Raw genomic sequence first — 18,202 nt, forward strand, 5'->3', positions numbered from 1 at the left:
ACAATGAACATGTATCTGAATACCATTTCCTGGGAAAATAGCTATATCTTACTGGTGTACTTCCCACAGACATCTGGCTTAGCAATCACATAAAACAGGATGTTGGACCGACTATACAGTCATCTTCTTTAATCCAGTAATGCTCTTATAGTCAATGTCAATGAATGATTCCAGGAGATAATTAATGCTTGAGTGGGGGCAAAATGCTGCCTGCTCTGATACAGATGGAGATGGGCTTTCTTTTAAAGAAACTTTCCCAGATAACTTGATCAATTTTTTACAATTATTATTTACAATTTCCCCTTCTTTAAAGGAAGTTGTTGAGAAGGCAATGGGGAGCTAACTGCTCAGAATAATCTAGATTATATAGCAATAGCACTTAGACTTATATATTGCTTCACAGTGTTTTTACAGCCCCCTCTAAGCGGTTTACAGAGTTAACATATTGCCCCCAATAATCTGAGTCCTCATTTTACCGACCTAGGAAGAATGGAAGGCTGAGACAACCTTGAGTCAATGAGGATTGAATTGTCAAACTGCTGGCAGTCAGTGGAAGTAGCCTGCAGTACTGCATTCTAATCACTGCACCACCACACCTCTTATCTAGGAAACAAGATAATCTAGATTCTTTTCAATCAATGTTCAGGCCTGTTCATGGGACTGAAATGACAATAGTTGCTTGGGAGAATGACAACCAGGACCAAGTTCTGAAAGAGTGTGTTCGTCTTGATCCTTCTAAGCCCTCCAAAGCCATTCCGTCTACTAAGCCTTTCAAAAACATTCCACTATGGTATTATTCTGGCTCATCAGCAAGGATTGGGGCAGACTCTTGTGGTGGTTAAGCCGTCAGCAATTGTTGGAGCAGGGTCTTGAAGTCAGTTCCACTCTGTGGTAGAGGATGAGATGCATTCAAGGCCTTGTATTCTCCAATGTCTTTGCAGATATTCCAGAGGTGGCACCCTCAGGAATATCTGCATGTGGTAGTAAGATTAATGGTGGGACAATCCCACCAGTTCAAAAAACACCCATTTTAAAATTGTTACATTGGTTACCAGTAGGCTTCTAGGACCAATTCAAAGTCTCAGTTGTTGCCTTTAACACTCCACCAAGTGCATCAACAAGTCACATCAACTCTTGCCTTGCCATAAAAAGAATTTGCCTATCATCTAGAAAGGGCCTGCTGAGAATCCCTCTCCATGCAATGTAAAAGTTGGTAGATTTTTTGTAATATTGCCTACAGTGTACAATGATTTTCTTCTATAGATATGTGCAGTTCCAACTCTCTTTGCAATCTAAATCAAGTGAAAAGAGGCCTATTCCATTCAAACTTAATTTTAGACTAATTAGGACACCATGACATGTGGGCATTTGTAATGTATTGTATTAGTTTAGTTATGCTGCTTTACAGGAATTTTTGATTTGCTCTTCACTGCCTAGAGCAGGGGGGTCAAACTCAAGGCCCATGGGCCAGATCCACCCCACAGGATGCTTAGATCTGGCCCACAGGCCCATCCTGAAAACAGTGAAGGACCTGCCCCACAATGCTATTATTCTGCCAGCCAAAACAGAGCTCGAGAGGGCTGCGCACTGCCATCCTGAGCTCTGTTTTGGGCCACAATGGCCTCCTGCAACCCTCTGCCAGTAAAAACAGAGCTCGGGGAGGCTGCATGGCAGAGAGTTGCAGAAGGCCATTGTGGCCCAAAACAGAGCCCAGGAGGGCCATGCCTCCCCAAGCTCCATTTTCACTAGCAGAGGGTACAGGAGGCTGTTGCAGCCAAAAACGGAGCCCAGGAAGACTGTCGTGGCCGAAAATAGAGCCAATTGATGAGTGGCATCAAGCTGGCCATGTCCACCCTGGTGTCACACACTCTGGCCACATCCACCCACCCCCCCTGAGGTCAAACACAACCCTGATGTGGTCCTCAATGAAATTGATTTTGAAACTCCTGGCCTAGAGTCTTTCACGAGTGGGGTAAGCTAGAAAAGCTTCAAGCAAGCAGATGAGCAGATACATAAATAGTACCACAACTGCTTCCCTCTGTGGAGGTAGAATATGAGTTGTACAGGTAGTCCTTGACTTACAACCACAGTTGGGGCAGGAACTTCTTTTTTTGCCACAGTTGTAAAACAAATCACTGCAGAAAGTTCAGTTGCTTCTTAAAAAAACCATCTCTGGGACAATCATTGCAGTTGTTAAATAAATCCAGTTTCCGCTATTGAATTTGCTTATTGGAAGCCTCCGGGAAGGTCACAAATGATGATCTTGTGGCCTCAGGATACTTAACTGCCATAAATACATGTCAGTTGTGAAGCAACTGTGGGAATGCTGCAATGGTTGTAAGTGCAACGATAGTCAAAAGACTCTTTCCTCCATGCTATTGTAAATTGGAAGAATTGCTAAACAAATGGTTGTAAGTTAAGGATTACCTTTATTTGAAACTTAAGTCCAATAGTCTGTCTTCATACTACCCTGGTTCAGAATTTAATTCTTATCCTTCTGCTTTTTATTCAAAGCTTTTAAATATAGAAGTGCCCATTTCTTCAATGTCAATATGAAATGAGTAAATTAGGATTGTGCAACATGCTTAACCCAAAATTTGGGCTAACAAAACACAATTGCCCTATACATCCTATGCTATGTCCATAGTACTATGGTTTAATACGATAGCAGGATTTCAAACAATACAGTAAGATCCCAGCCATAATGTGTCTCTGGGTTGGGCAATTACTTTTTGTATTAATTTAAAACTGATCTCCTCTCCCACTCTCTCAAAGCAGACACAACCTATTATTTCCAGTCATATCTTTCCTAGAAAATAATGTAGAAATGTAGAACATTTACCCATCTCCCCTCCCATTTTAAACAGTTTTTACTGAACCAATCATTGTAGACAATGGTACTGGAAATATGAGGAGATAGGTAACTCTTGTTTCACATGTATTCAGGTTCGAAAAGAATTTGTATTGATTCTGCACCACTGAATAGGAAAACACAAGGGGTTATTTGTATTTATAATTCATATTGCCTTTCCCAATCTCTATTCCCCTCTCTTACTTTCATAACGCTGGCTGCATGGTTTGTGAACAGAGTAAATTCATCTTTAAGCCTCCACATTCTTTCATGAACAGACGGAGAGACTGGTTCTGATAATACAAAGTAAATAGACCCTTTGAGACCTGAGAGTTCCTATGACCTTAGCAAAATGCATTTGTCCCAACCTGGTGCTCCCTAAATCTCCTGGGATTATGCACCCCAGAATTCCAACCAATTCAGCCAGATTAAAAATTATACCTGAACGTTTCCAGTTTAAACCCAACATTCTGTGCCCATGCTTTTCTCAAATGCTTCTCAAATTAGTTGGAGATGTCAGTGTTCTGTCCATAATAGTCCTGAGTAATTGTTCTTTCAAACTACTTTGAATTGTACTCCTGACTAGTTTATGAATCGACTCAGAGTCATGGGAATTGTAGCTCTAGCACAGGGGTGTCAAACTTGATTTCACTGAGGGCCGCATCAGCATTGTGTTTGACCTCAGGGGGCCGGAGTGGGCATGACCAGAGTGGGCATGGTCTGAGTGGGCATGGCCATCTCTACATCACTCACATTGGGGATGGCTGTGATAGCCTGAACACTCTGCCAGCAAAAAAGGGCTCCTGAGCTCCATTTTTGGCTGTGACAGCCTCCTGCAACCCTCTGCCAGAGCTCGGGAGGGCCTCCTGTGGCCCTCATGAGCTCTGTTTTCACTGGCAGAGATACTACAGGCCAGTCCTTTGCTGTTTCCAGGGTAGTCCTGCGGGTCAGATCTAAGCACCCCATGGGCCGGATCCAGCCCACAGGCCTTGAGTTTGACACCCCTGCTCTAGCATATCAAGCAGAGGTGGGATTCTACCCATTCGCACCTATTCTCTAGAACTGGTTGTTAACATTCTAAGCAGTTCGGAGAACCAGTTGTTAGAAGAAATTACTGGCCTAATCCTGTAAGGAAGGCAGGAAGGAAACATTCTGGTGTTGCTTACAGAAACTGCCTCGCCATTAACCCTTATTACATTCTTGGCAGGACTAGACTTCCTGTCTCAGGAACATCTCTGGACTTTCCCCCACTCCTTTGCTGATACTTTGCTTGTGTGGAGTGACCATTCAAAGTTACAATGGCACTGAAAAAAGTGACATGACCATTTTTCACACTTATGACTGTTGCAGTATCTCCACAGTCATGAGAGGCTAGGCGAGGAGATGCGTGCCTCGATGTGAGTGATATTGAGTTGGCCACACCCAGCCAATAACATGACCATCAAGCCATGTCCACCCAGTCACATGACCACCAAGCCACGCCTACCATCTAAGCCATGCCCACAGAACTGGTTGTTAAAAATTTGAATTCCACCCCTGACATCAAGGTTGTCTGGAGAAAACTGATGGAAATAGTGTTGGCTAGTTCCTAATTTAGGGAACCAGGTCGGGGAAAAATTGTTTTCTTTTGAGGAACTTGATTTTATGACCTTCTTCAAACATGATCTATGGGATACATCTGCCTGCACTGACTACCTATTGATCTGATAGAATGGAAACATAAGGAAAATTCCATCTCTTCCCCTGATTGTTTGGCTCTGTATATTATGGCTACAATGCATTTGGAGTAATCATTTAAAGCAGTGGTTTAGATCAATAATTGGTCTAGAATTGAATAGTCTTATGCTTATTCTTTCCTCCAGATGGCCATATGCTATATTCTTTAATAAGCACCCTTTGGATGCAGAAAACAAAAATAAAGTTAAAAATAATAAAATGATCATTTGTAATCACTTGGTTATCTGGTCAACTCAGAAAAGATATTGTGGCATATAGGGTAAACTTGGATAGTACTTTGTAGATCCAGTGACTTCTTTGTCACTGTCTCTATCTTTTGCTGCTTAGGCAGCAAGAATAGTCCTCTTGGTTGCAGGATTTTAGATTTTAATACCAAAGAGTATTACCTATTGCATCATTGGTTTAGAATGATAAGTTACATCACAATTAATTATTCAGGAGTATTTTTTATTTTTTACATTATTAAAGTGTTTTAAAATCAGTTGAAAAGTGCACTTTCTAATTTTGCAAAATTGCATTTTTAATTTTAAATGGCAGATTCTATCATATAAGAGGTGTCTCTTCTTATGGATTCTAGGTTGGATCTCTCTTTGATCAATTTTCATCCATAGCTTTTTGTCCTGCCTTCAGGTATTTTGGAGAATAAGTCAATCACGTCTTCTCTGTGGAAGCCCTCAGATATTGGAAGACTGCTATCAAGTCATCCCTAGTCCTTCTCATGGATAGATTAGACATATCCCATTCCTGCAGTTCTTCTTCTTTTTATTAATGTTTTTGTTGCTCCTGCAACTGTTCTTCATATGTTTTAGCCTCCAGTCATCATCTTTCTTGTTCTTCTCTGTACTCTTTCTAGTGTCTCAATATCTTTTCTGTATCATGGTGACCAAAACTGGATGCAGTATTCCAAGAGTAGACTTATCAAAGCAGTATAAATTGGTAATAACATTTCATGTGACCTTGATACTATCCCTCTGTTGGTGCAACCTAGGATTGCACTGGCTTTTTTGGCAGCTGCAGAAAACTGCTGGCTGATATTTAAGTGATTGACCATTAGGACTCCTAGATTTAGTTTTCCTTGCCTGAATGAAAACTTTACTTTTCGCAGCACTGAACTCATTTTGTTGAATAGGGTGCAATTTTCAAGTCTGTTAAGATCCTTCTGAATTTTGAGTCCATCTTCTAAAATTTTGGCTATTCCCCCCAGTATGATTGTGGGCAACTCTTCAACTGTCATAATTTCAAGCCTAACTACCTCATAATTAATCCTGTTAGTTATTTCTATAAATTACCATGATTGGAAAGGAATTATTATTATTATATTTTCATATTGTTTTTATATTTAAAATTAAGGCAGATAACACAATATTCTTGCTTCCTATTTTTCTCCATAGCAACAACCCTAGGATGTGGGTTGACTGACCCAAAGGCTTTCAAGCCTAAAAAAGGCCTAGATTCAGAGGTGGTATTTAGCCAGTTCTGACAGGCTCTGGAGAACTGGTAGTGGAAATTTTGCATAGTTTGGAGAACTGGTAAATACCATCTTTGGTTGGCCCCACCCCCATCTACTCTCCGCCTCCCAAGTCCCAGCTGATCGGCTGGGTCTTCTTTTGTTGCCCTGCACAGGAGAATGGAGCTGGAAAGCAGGTTAGTGGGTTGGGGAGGGAATGGGATTTTGCAGTAACCTTCCCCCAGGAGTGGGGTGGGAATGGAGAGGGGAGTATCCTTCCCCTGCCACATCCACCAAGCCACACCACACCCACCAAACCAAGCCATGCCCACCAAGCCACCCTCACAGAACTGGTAGCAAAAAAATTGAAGACCACCACTGCCTAGAATATACAGTCTCGAAGTTTCTAGGCCAACACCTTAACTACTACACCAAACTGGCTCTGAAACTCAAAAGATATCAAGTTGAATATCCAGTTCAATGCTATAATCCAAATGAAAGCTTTCCCAACAGATGGTAATCTAGCTTCTATTTCAATTCATCCAGGAGAATCTTGTCTTTCTGGATGACTAGTACCACTTACACTGCTTTTCTTTTTAACATTCAGTTAGAATTTGCCTGCCTATAATTTCAACATATTATTCCATAAGGAATAGCAAATCTTGGCCTTCTTCTCCTTTAGTTGTCTTTTTTTAAGAGCTAAACATGCCCACTTTCTTCAGTCTGTCCTGTAGGATTTATTTCTCCATTCCCTGAGCACTGTTACCTGCTTTCCCTAAAACTATTCCGAGTTCTTTAAATCTTTTTTTAAATGCCTAGAAATGCATATAGTATTTGGAATGGATTCTGATCAAGGTGGAATAAAATGAAATTATGGTTTCCGATTATATAGAAAACATACTTCTGTTAACACAACTGATCAACTGATTAACAATTCCATCTGGAATTGTTTTCACACAGTATTATTATGAAGGCACATGTTTTCTTTTTCTGCAAAAATTATCTTGTATCTGTCTCTATTAATTTTTTTCTGATATTTTTCAGTCAGAGATTATCATGGAAGTGCATGATTTGCTATATTGTCTGAAGAGATTCCCAGTCATACAGGTCATGGTTATCCCAAAGGTGCTTTTTCAAGAGGTAACTGGATTTTCTTGTTATTTCTTTTGAAGACATTTCACTTCTCATCCAAGAAGCTTCTTCAGCTCTAACAGAATAGTGGGGAATGGAAAGATTTATATTCCTTGCAGACAGCTGGTCATTTGCATCCTTTTAAAGGGTTGTTGTAACACTTGGAGGTTTATCTGTGTCCTCAGACTACAGAAACCAGGAGCACTACTCAGGTGATCCTGTGGACACAGATAAACCTCCAAGTTCTTCAATGACCCTCTACAAGGATGCAAATTCCCAGTTGTTTACAAGGAATATAAATCCTTCCATTCCCCACTATCCTGTCAGAAATGAAGTAGCTTCTTGGATGAGAAGCAAAATGTCTTCAAAAGAAAAAAACAAGAAAGTCCAGTTGCCTCCTGAAAAAGCACCCTTGGACGACTTGCTATATTGTACTCATGGACTATCAAAGGAATAAAAATAATAATAATTTGTTTTAGGGAAATTAAACAATTGGTTCTTCCTATTCCAATTTGTTCCATAATTTAGAACCTGACTATCTCACTCATTCAGTGTGATTCTATCAGGACAACTTTGGAATAGAAAAATGAGTTGGATGAAGACTCCAAAAACAACCTTGCAATGAATGATACCATATTAGGAAAGCAACCAACAATCTTCCCAAACCTCAGGTTCCAGCCTATGGTTGCCATTAAATTATTATGTTTCATAGAATGGAAGGGGGAAAATCACTAAATATATGGGATGATTATGCTATCAGTTCAATCATGTCTGTTTCTCTGTAATTCTTTGGGCTATATTTTCTGTTCTTATACAGCTTCTTTAGGGCAGTGCGGTGGCTCAGACCTCAAACCTGGGCTTGTCAGCTGGAAAACTGGCAGCCTGGGGTTGAGACCCGAGCTCCATATGGGTAAAAAGCTTGCCAAGAATTTTTTTTATGGAAAGGCTTTCAAATATATAGAAAGCATTAACCAAATGTAAAGGAAGCAATCACATTAAGTGATTAATTTAAACCAATTAATTATTTTAAATCAACTTTATCCTTCATGATGACTTCATTTCTTAAGCGTGGTTTAAATGAGTAAAATGTGTTTCCAACACGAAACAGCTATGATGGTGAGATTATTAAATTCCAATGATTTATATTAGACCGAAGAAATTATTTCTTCTAAAAATCTTAATTTCATTTGACTGAATGAAAAGTTTTATTTGTAAATTTGTGAAGATTCATCTTAGATCTCTTTGTTTATTCTTCCTTTTGCCTCTGAGTCATACTTTTTCCTCCTTTCTGTCATTATGAGGACAATATTACTGGCACAGTTGCATCATGGAGTGCTGTTGAAGTCTGTAATGCACCATTAAAATGGCACTACTTTAGCCACTGGGTCACAGAAGGTGACAGAAGAACCTGCCATATGATACTGCATGCTACATTTGAAATGACAATTTTATTCCTCTTGAAAGTTATTTTACTATCTTGGTGGCTGGAATATTTGGTGAAAAAAAAAATATGTATGGAAATAATGTTTTCATTTCAATTATATGCAAAGAGTGTAATCCAGGTTGTGACCTATTTCTATATATCTCTTATATCAATAGGCAGGTTGAAAGTCCAGAACTTAAAGACATGAGATTAAAAAAGGAAAAGAAATACAGCTATCCTCGTAACTTTTGTTAACATTTTGTTCATAACATTTGTTCATAACAAATCTGTTAACAATATTTGTTCATAACAAACGCATTCATTAACACCCTATTCATCCTATTCAAATTCATATCCCAATTTTATGAATCATCCTTTGTTTATAAGCTTATCAATTCCATTCAATTCTAATTTTCTTGCTTTATTCCATCTGTTATTCATCCTTCAGATATTTTGTAATTCAATTGTCATTCATTCTTTCTACATTACAGTTCACATCTATGTACTTCTTTTGCACTATAGCTCTTGTATTCACTCCACATTCACTTAAAACAGATTAATTCTTGATTCTATCTCTTTTAATAGAATCCATTGCCATTGCATTTAATTTACCCAATTCTCATTTCCGTATAACAAAGTGGGTTCTTTATTTGACAATCATTCATTCCTTACAACAGGCCACATACAATTCTAGCTGCATTTGCACATCTTAAAACTTCTTTAAAAAATCATTTTTTCATCTTTAGTAAGCATTTTACAAAGGTGAACAAATTAATAGTAACAGCAGTGGAAGTTTAATTGAATGTGTAGCTACAACTAAGTGTAGTACAAATAAATGAAAATAATATATATAAACAATCATAGCATACCGTAATAAAATATTTTAATAATCAAAGTAAGAAATTTTCCGATACAACCTAATGACTAATATGAACATTTCCTAATATTAAAGCAAATAATGATAGGTTTTCCCATCTCCATAAAGGTCCTCCAGATATAGCACAAGAAGGGACGTGATTCCAGAGAGCAGCAGTCATGTGGGAAAAGGTCCACAACAAGGAAAAACTAATTGACCTTGATTGCATTATTGAGTTGAGTGCACAGGAGCATGAATTACATTCAAGGTTTCCAAATAACAGGGAAGTTCTTTATACATGGCAGACCAGCACTAGCAATTTAAACTGATAATGCCCCTGATGACTTGAGAAAGGGACAAAATTCAGAACTAGTTAAACACACCAGTCAACTTCTACCAGTTTCTTATTAACCTAAACCTCATAACAAATTGAACCATAGACCTCAAAGAAGTCCAACATCAATGCTATTTTCATTTCAATGTTAACAGAAATGTCTTACCCTAAATGTTTTCTGATTTGAAATCCTTTCCATAACAAAAATCTAAGAGTATCACTAACCACGAAAACTCTCTCTTAATAATAGCTTAGACTTAGTACTTAGTAAGTACTAAGTACTTAGTAAGTACTTAATAGTACTTAGACTTATATACCACTTCATAGTGCTTCACAGCCCTCTTTAAGTGGTTTATAGAGCCAGCCTATTGCCCCCAACAATCTGGGTCCTCATTTTACCAACCTCGGAAGGATGGAAGGCTAAGTCAACCTTCAGCCAGTGAGAACTGAACTGCCAAATTGCAGTCAGCCGGCAGTCAGCAGGAGGACCCTGCAGTACTGCACTCTAACCATTGCACCACCGTGGCTCAATATATATCTAATGGCATGCTAATGCCAAGGTAAATGTTTCATAGCATGGTAAGCAATGCCATAGTAGAATGGCAAGAACATCACTAATGAAAGCAAGTCATTAAACACAAACCAACCAGATAAATATAATCATAGATCTCAAGGAAGCCTAGCCCATGCCCTATTTTCATCATTATGCCAAAATAAAATTTTATTCTAAAGTTTATTATCTAAATAGAGTCAGTTTGGAATAGGGTTAAGGAATTAAACACTGTGAATTCTATTCCTGTCTTAGACATAAAGCTAGGTGGATTACTTTGGGCCAATCACCTCTCTTAGTCCTAGAAAATAAGCAATGGCAACCCAATTCCAAAATTTTTTTATCAAGAAAACTATTTCCCCCATAAATCTAAGAATATAACAGTCGAAACATACTCTAAGGCAGAGGTGTCAAACTCATATTGTCATGGTGGCATCATGTGACATATCAGGACTTTTTCCACTTTGTGTGGGCATGGCCAGTGCATGATGCATCCAGCTTGTGGCCCAGGAGTTTGATAACCCTGCTCTAAGGCTAATCCACACATAAAACTGAATCACAGATCACAATTGTTCACACCATTTTTCCTGCTAAGAACAACCACCTCTCCTGATACGTAATTTTTCAGATCTATGCTCTTCAGTCCATCATATAATCTACTTAACATCTGCTGTACATTATTCAGGTTCTCAGCCAACAATACAGCAAATTTTGCTTACAAAAATACCCAAACAGTCGCTATAAGCATTTTTATGCATGGAACCATACTTCTAAATTCACTATAAACAGGGGTGGGATTCAGCCAGTTTGGACTGGTTCGGGCAAACCAGTAGTTCTGGTGATCATTTGGCCCTGCCCACTTACCCCTGCCCTATTCTGTGCTATTTCCTTTGTTTGAAGCCCAGCTGATAGGCCCGGCAGCCCAGATTACTGCCTCTCAGCTGTTTTTACTCACCCGGACTACAGTAAAAAGTAAGTTTTCCTTCTACTTTCAAAAGCACTGTGTGTGTGCAGCAAAGCATGTGCCACCAAACCAAAGCATGTGCCCACCAAATATTACACAGGCACCACATCAAGACTGCCATCAAAACAGACAGAAAAATAGCAGCCATCCTAAAAAGCCCCAAAGATGAAATTGACCTGGAAAACCAAGGTATATATGAAGTCCCCTGTGCATCATGCCCTGCCACATACATTGGACAGACCAATAGAAGAATAAGTACCCACCTTGATGAACACAAAAATGCAGTAAAAAAGCTGGAACACACTTCCTCACTAGTCCAACACATGAAAGCCACCGGTCATAGCATCGACTTCAATGGCACCAAAACCCTAACCACTATAGAAAACCCCAGCTACAGAATTATCAGAGAAGCCATAGAGATTGAAAAACGACCTGAAAGCATGAATAGAAGAGATGACTCTACCAGACTGTCAATTATCTGGAAGCCTGCACTCACAAACAAAAAAATCTCCACACCACAAGCCAAACAGACACCTGGGCACAAACAACCCCCCCCCGATATCTCCAGCCAAAACACACCCCACCCAGCCACCCAGATAAAATCTAGCTTCCTAATAAACAATAGCTGGCCATTCACCTGAAACCAAGCCCTGCTAAAAGCCCCCAATACATGAAACACAATGTTCCCAACTAATCAAGACAAAAAAACGCTACAAAACAGACAGAAGATATTAGAAATACCAATCAAGCAGAACACAGCAAACTCTAAGACCAATAAACACAGACCAAGACTCCCAACCAGTCAGGATGAAGAAAAAACCATTCTAACAAAGCATGAGGCTAACACCAAATTTAAAACAGAAACAGCTGCGAAAGCCTGACACACAGACAAATCCAATACACAAGCCTGATGATGGCAGATGAGATTCTGCCGAAACGTCAGAAGAAGGGGACAATAGAGAAGGAGATAGCTGGATGGAGTCACTGAAGCAGCTGGCGTGAGCTTAAATGGACTCAGGGAGATGGTAGAAGACAGGAAGACTGCATGAATGTTGTCCATGGGGTTACAATGACATGACTTCACAACTAACAATAACAACAACTGGAATAATAAAGAGGAATGTTTATTGAGGCTGTTGTTAATGTATTTTTCCCCCTATTTGTTTCCGACCTTTTGGTTCATTTTGTCAGTTTTTTGATGTTTGCTAATATTTAATTAACAAACATTGAGTTATATTTTTGTTATTAAGTGATATATGTGCTTGTTTTCATATGGATGTAGGGACTGAATGGGTATGTGTGCCAGGTGCAACTAAATTAGAAAATGTCCAGGAAGTTTTTCATGCAATTCCTCACCAAAAAGAGAGCAATTGCAGTAGAGAAATTGCTCCTATGTTAGCATTTTGATCTTCATTCATTCATTTTTATAATAGAAAACCAGTTACAGTTTGCAACATTCCTTCCTAATTCCAAAAATGAAATGGAGATACTTGAAAAAGGGATTCGTTAATCTGCATGTTAACAAAAAAATTGCAAAAACAACATAAAGATATCCCAAGTTCATTATAAAGTTTCTTAGGGGATGCATAAACACCAAAGAGTAATTTCTAGTTTTGGGGGGAAAAGCTTTAAAAGTGAACAAGCTTAAGTGACAGACTAAAGCCGGGCTGCCAAACTTGCAGCCTGTGGACTGAATGTGTCATGCATAGGCCACACCCACATCCAGTTTAGTGAGAGGGGGAAAAAGTCCTCATATGTCATGTGATGCCGCCGTGATGATGTAATTTGAAATCCCTGGACTAAAGGAAGAAAGTACAAATACTTCCCAAATACTTCTGAAAGGGAGAAGGGATTACGCATATTCCCATTCTTTTTCATGCAATTGTGTAAAGCAGATGCATCTGTTACTGAAAGAACTTTTAAAATAGTCTGCAGGAGCATTCATTGGAAAGAGGTGTTAACAATACCAAGTGCCTCACATGCATATAAAAAGGGGAAAATATCTGTTGTATGACGTTGTTGTTATCTCCCCTATGGATACGTGATAATAATTTACCTTGATAAAGTACAGCAATAGAATAGAGATAAGCACATGATATTTCCATAATAGAACGTTGTGATGCTTATGACAAAATGAGAAATCAATTGGAAGGAACCCAATTAATCAGAAGGTAGACTTTAAATAGTGTCCATAGAGTGCATTCATCAAAAAGTTAGTGGTGGTGCTGTCTGACAAACAAAAAGATCTTTGAATTGTGTCAGACAGCATGAGAAAACATGAGTCCAATAAGTGCCTGCTGTTAAAAGGCTGATTTCTTCCTTGTCATGGATCATTAGGAAAGGAATAAAAAACAAAACTGCCAATATTGTATCATAATACCTTCATAAAAATCAATGGTGTGTCTATACTTGGAATACTATCTATGGTTTTGGTAGCTGCACTTCAAAAAGAATGTTATAACATTGGAAGAAATGTAGAAAAGGATAAATATAGTGATGTAATTAAAGAAATCCATTCCTTTGTCGTAGCAGGCTACATCTGGAATTCTTTTAAATTAACAAAGTTCGAACTGTGTTTAAAGTGAGAAAAGAAAGAAAAGATGGAAGTGACATAAAGATTCAACCTCAGTCAACATAAATGGTTAAGATTTAAGATAGACATAACGGGTCCTTCACCCCAACCATAGTTAAATATAGATTTCATTCTTATGTGAAACACTTGGATGGCTTTAAAGAAGAATAGATATTTACCTTAGATTATCACGACTGCTATAACAATAAAAATGCCTTATCTCTTTTACCCAAAGCTATATGCCTAGAAATGCTGCCTCTAGAGGCCAACTGGAAGAAAACTGTACAACAAGGAGCCTTGGTGGCACAGTGGTTAGTGTGCAGTACTGCAGGCAAACTTTGTCCATTGCCAAGAATTCAATCCTGACTGATTGAAGATTTACTCAGCCTTCCATCCTTCTGAGGTTAGTAAAATGAGGACCCAGATTGTTGGGGTGGCAATATGCTGACTCTGTAAACTTCCTAGAGAGGGCTGAAAATCACAATGGAGCGGTGTATAAGTCTAAGTGCTATTGCTATTTTGAAGCTTGGGCATTTGGAAAAAGGAGGCAGCCCATTATATGAGATGTAGTGTGATCAAATATTGCATCACTTGCATCACAAATACATTAAATTATATAATTTGTGTTGGATGCCTCCCACAATTCAGATAAATTATATAATATGTATCTTTTGCATAATCAAGTGAATATAAGTCCGATGTTATGAATACTTGCAGGCTATCTAGAAGTATTATGCTGACTACCATGTGACTGGAACCCTGGACTTGGTAGGTCTTGGACTTGATAGTTGTAAAGATATACAAAAACATCCATAAAGGTGGTCTTATAGATTATCATACAGATATCAGACAAAATCTTTGTGCTGAAAAAGAGGAGAGAGTAAAAAAGAAACTAAAGATTGTCGAACCTTGTTTGTCTTAAGAGGGAGAGAAGTTATGCTAGGCTTTCAATATTCTGCTATTATTCCTTTCAAAATAAAGCAAAGTTCTTTGTTCTGGTCTTTCCTGAAGGCTGTGAAAAGGCCAGGAGGCATTATTTCTTTTTGAGCAGACAGACACATTTAGCTTTAAGAGTTGTCAACATTCTAAAATGTAGAGTATGATCAACACTGAATTCTCTTTGGTTTCGGTATAGATAAACAAACTCTCCAGTTATGCACATAATTATTATTTTTTCATTCCATCCCAATGAAAATAAGCAGTTTTTCAAGAATCTGGAAGCTATATGTAAAGTTTTAGGAACTGCATATGACCCATATTTTTACTAGAAATGGCCTAATTCATCACACTTCCCTATACTTATCAGTATCAATATTAATATCAATTTTAAAATCTTCTATATCTATATTCTTAGTGATCCTTGTGAAAAAAATAATAACATTTCCCTGCAAAGTAGGAGAGTCCGTTTTAATTTCCTTCCTACAATGGGGAAACAGTAAGTAGGATTGTCATTGCACTGTCTGAATGGCTGCTCTTCACTCATCATGGTCTATCAAAACAAAGCCTGGGCCATTAACATATAATTTAGGACACACATAAAAGTATTTTTCATCATTTACGTTCTTGATTCTCATAATGCGTCCTGACTGACTGTTAAGATTGTCCCCTGTGAACTGTGAATGGTGAATTGTCACCCTGACATTCTGGTAATTCTCACTCTCTTCAACCTTCTCAGGGATAACCTGCTACTTGTTCCCCATCTGTACCATACAAGGCAGTGGTCCTCAGCCTTTCCAGTTCTTGGGGCCAGGAGGGATAGATGCACGTGTATGTCTGCCACTTTGACAAATGGAGTTTAGCTCATTAACCTGATGCTTACATGGCTCTGTTTCCAAGGTATCAGGGTTTGGAGACCCCTTATACAAGGAACAGAATAAGAACAGGTTTCACTTCCAACATTTACTTTCATGGAAGTAAATTTCTTGGAAATTATGGATTTCACTTCAAAACCAATCTTGAGTTATCTTTATCAGGATATGGGCTTCATCTCAGCTACTTATATCAACAGGACCATCAAAAGCTTTTGTTTTGCCTGATTTTGATGAGGCTATGACTTTTTCCCAGCAGTAAGTTAAACAAATGCAAATTTATGTTCCTACCTGCAGGACAGTTAAAGATGGTAGTTTAATATAAAGAAATGTGATGTTTTTCAGTTATGAACACTAATGCCTCAACAAAAAGATGCTACATATCTCCACATGTCTTTCATGCACACATTCACACTCTACATACATACATTACATACATTTTTTTTCTCAGTCCCAAAATAATATTTAACAAGTCACTGTAGATCACCATAAACAGGCTGGCTTAACATTAAAAGATTCATCAGAAAAACACATTTACTTGCACTTCCTTTAAAGTTTCAAAGATGGACTCTACTATTTCTCATTTCAGGAAAATGTAAGATACATGATAGCTGTTCAGAATTGCTTTTCAGAGCAAGATGGGTGGTGCATAAATTTAATAAATGAAAAATAGAGGACTTCCTGACTGATCCACATGAAGAAGATTAAAGTGCTTACTTAAATTCTCCTCATTTTCCATGTTTGCTGCTGAAGGATTCAAATACTTCAGGGGTGCAATGAGAGTTGACAAAATGCTTCCCTTTTCTGTAAGGAGACAAAAGAACAGAACAAAACATAGTTATGAAATCTTGAGGTTATTCCCTCCCAAATCCTTGGAATTGGCTAAGGAAGTAAAGTTTATCTGTTATCAATTTTGTATTCATATCAAATTAATACTTAGCTTAAGACATTGAACCAACTTACCTTTATTATTAGCATTACTCATTTTTAGTGGAGAGGTGGTCAACCTACATTTATTTTGTTCCATTCATTTCTATTTAAACATCTGAGAAGGGAAATTGGGCTTCACAATCTGCTGTTCTAAAGAGAATTCTGCAAATGGCTCATGTAGATGGAATGTTAATTGCTAATCAGTTATTTATTTATTTATTTATTTGATTTGCCAATTGTTTACAAGATAATAAGTATAAATGTATACATAGTTGTGAATACATGAAATGGGTACATATAAGAAAAATAAAAGAATAAGAGAAACAATAGGACAGGGACGGTAGGCACGTTGGTGCGCTTATGCACGCCCCTACAGGCCTCTTAGGAAAGGGGTGAGGTCAATAGTAGACAGTCTAAGGTTAAAGTTTTTGGGGTTTGGGGAAGAAACTACAGAGTCGGGTAGAGTATTCCAGACATTGACCACTCTATTGCTGAAGTCGTATTTCCTGCAATCAAGTTTGGTGCGGTTTACTTTGAGTTTGTATCTATTGTGTGCTCTTGTGTTGTTATGGTTGAAGCTGAAGTATTCATTGACAGGTAGGACATTGCAATGTATGATTTTATATACCATGCTTAAGTCAGACCGAAGGCGGCGTAATTCAAGGTTTTCAAGTTCTAGAATTTCAAGTCTGGTGGCATAAGGTATTCTACAACGAGTAGAGGAGTGGAGAACTCTTCTTGTGAAATATTTCTGGACTTTCTCAATTGTGCTAATATCAGATACGTAGTGTGGGTTCCAGACTGATGAACTGTATTCGAGTATTGGTCTAGCAAATGTTTTGTATGCTCTGGTTAGTAGTGTGATATTACCAGAGAAAAAGCTACGTAGGATTAGGTTAACAACTCTTAATGCCTTTTTGGCTATGTAGTTGCAGTGGGCTCTAGCACTTAGATCATTAGAGGTGAGTATTCCAAGGTCCTTTACAGAGCTTGAGTCGTCAACAAGATCTTGACTATTCAGCTTGTATTTTATTTTCTGATTTTTTTTGCCAATATGTAAGACAGAGCATTTATTTGTTGAGATTTGAAGTTGCCATTTGTTTGACCACTCTGATACATAGTCAAGATCTTTTGTAGGGTAGCAGTATTGTCTGTGGTATTGAACAGCTTTACATCATCAGCGAAGAGAACGCAATTGCTCTTAATATGATCACAGAGGTCGTTTATGTAGAGTATGAAGAGAGTTGGTCCTAGAACACTGCTTTGGGGAACACCACTATTGACAGGTACTGGATTTGATAGTACGCTCGATTTTGACCATTTGTTGTCTGTTTGACAGGAATGCTTCTATCCAGTTATTCAGTTGTCCAGAGATACCATAGGATTTTATTTTTAGGAGTAGTTTGTCGTGTACCACTGAATCAAAGGCTTTACAGAAGTCTATGTAGATTGCGTCTATTGCTTTGCCCTGGTCGAGTTGTGTCGTCCATATGTTTTTGCAGTGTAAGAGTTGCAGATTACAGGATAGTTTTTTTCTGAAACCAAATTGTTTATTGGAGAGTAGGTTATTTGTCTCTAAGTGAAGGATGATGGATTGGT

At 38.3% G+C, this 18,202-nt stretch overlaps 1 protein-coding gene across 4 annotated transcripts in view; it reads right to left on the bottom strand.

Moving 5' to 3' along the window:
- The window catches only part of ADARB2 (adenosine deaminase RNA specific B2 (inactive)), a 504,709-nt gene that overhangs the window by 146,025 nt on the left and 340,482 nt on the right, over positions 1-18,202 (bottom strand). For all 4 annotated transcript variants that reach the window (XM_087946315.1, XM_087946316.1, XM_087946314.1 and 1 more), the window contains one exon: positions 16,391-16,477. In XM_087946315.1, the coding sequence (XP_087802441.1) occupies positions 16,391-16,477 (87 nt within the window). The remainder of the gene's footprint in view (positions 1-16,390; positions 16,478-18,202) is intronic.

Source organism: Notechis scutatus, chromosome Z (genome assembly GCF_049901735.1).
Source record: "Notechis scutatus isolate UNSWTSFEM ecotype Mainland chromosome Z, rNotScu1.2, whole genome shotgun sequence".
Classification (NCBI taxonomy): domain Eukaryota; kingdom Metazoa; phylum Chordata; class Lepidosauria; order Squamata; family Elapidae; genus Notechis; species Notechis scutatus.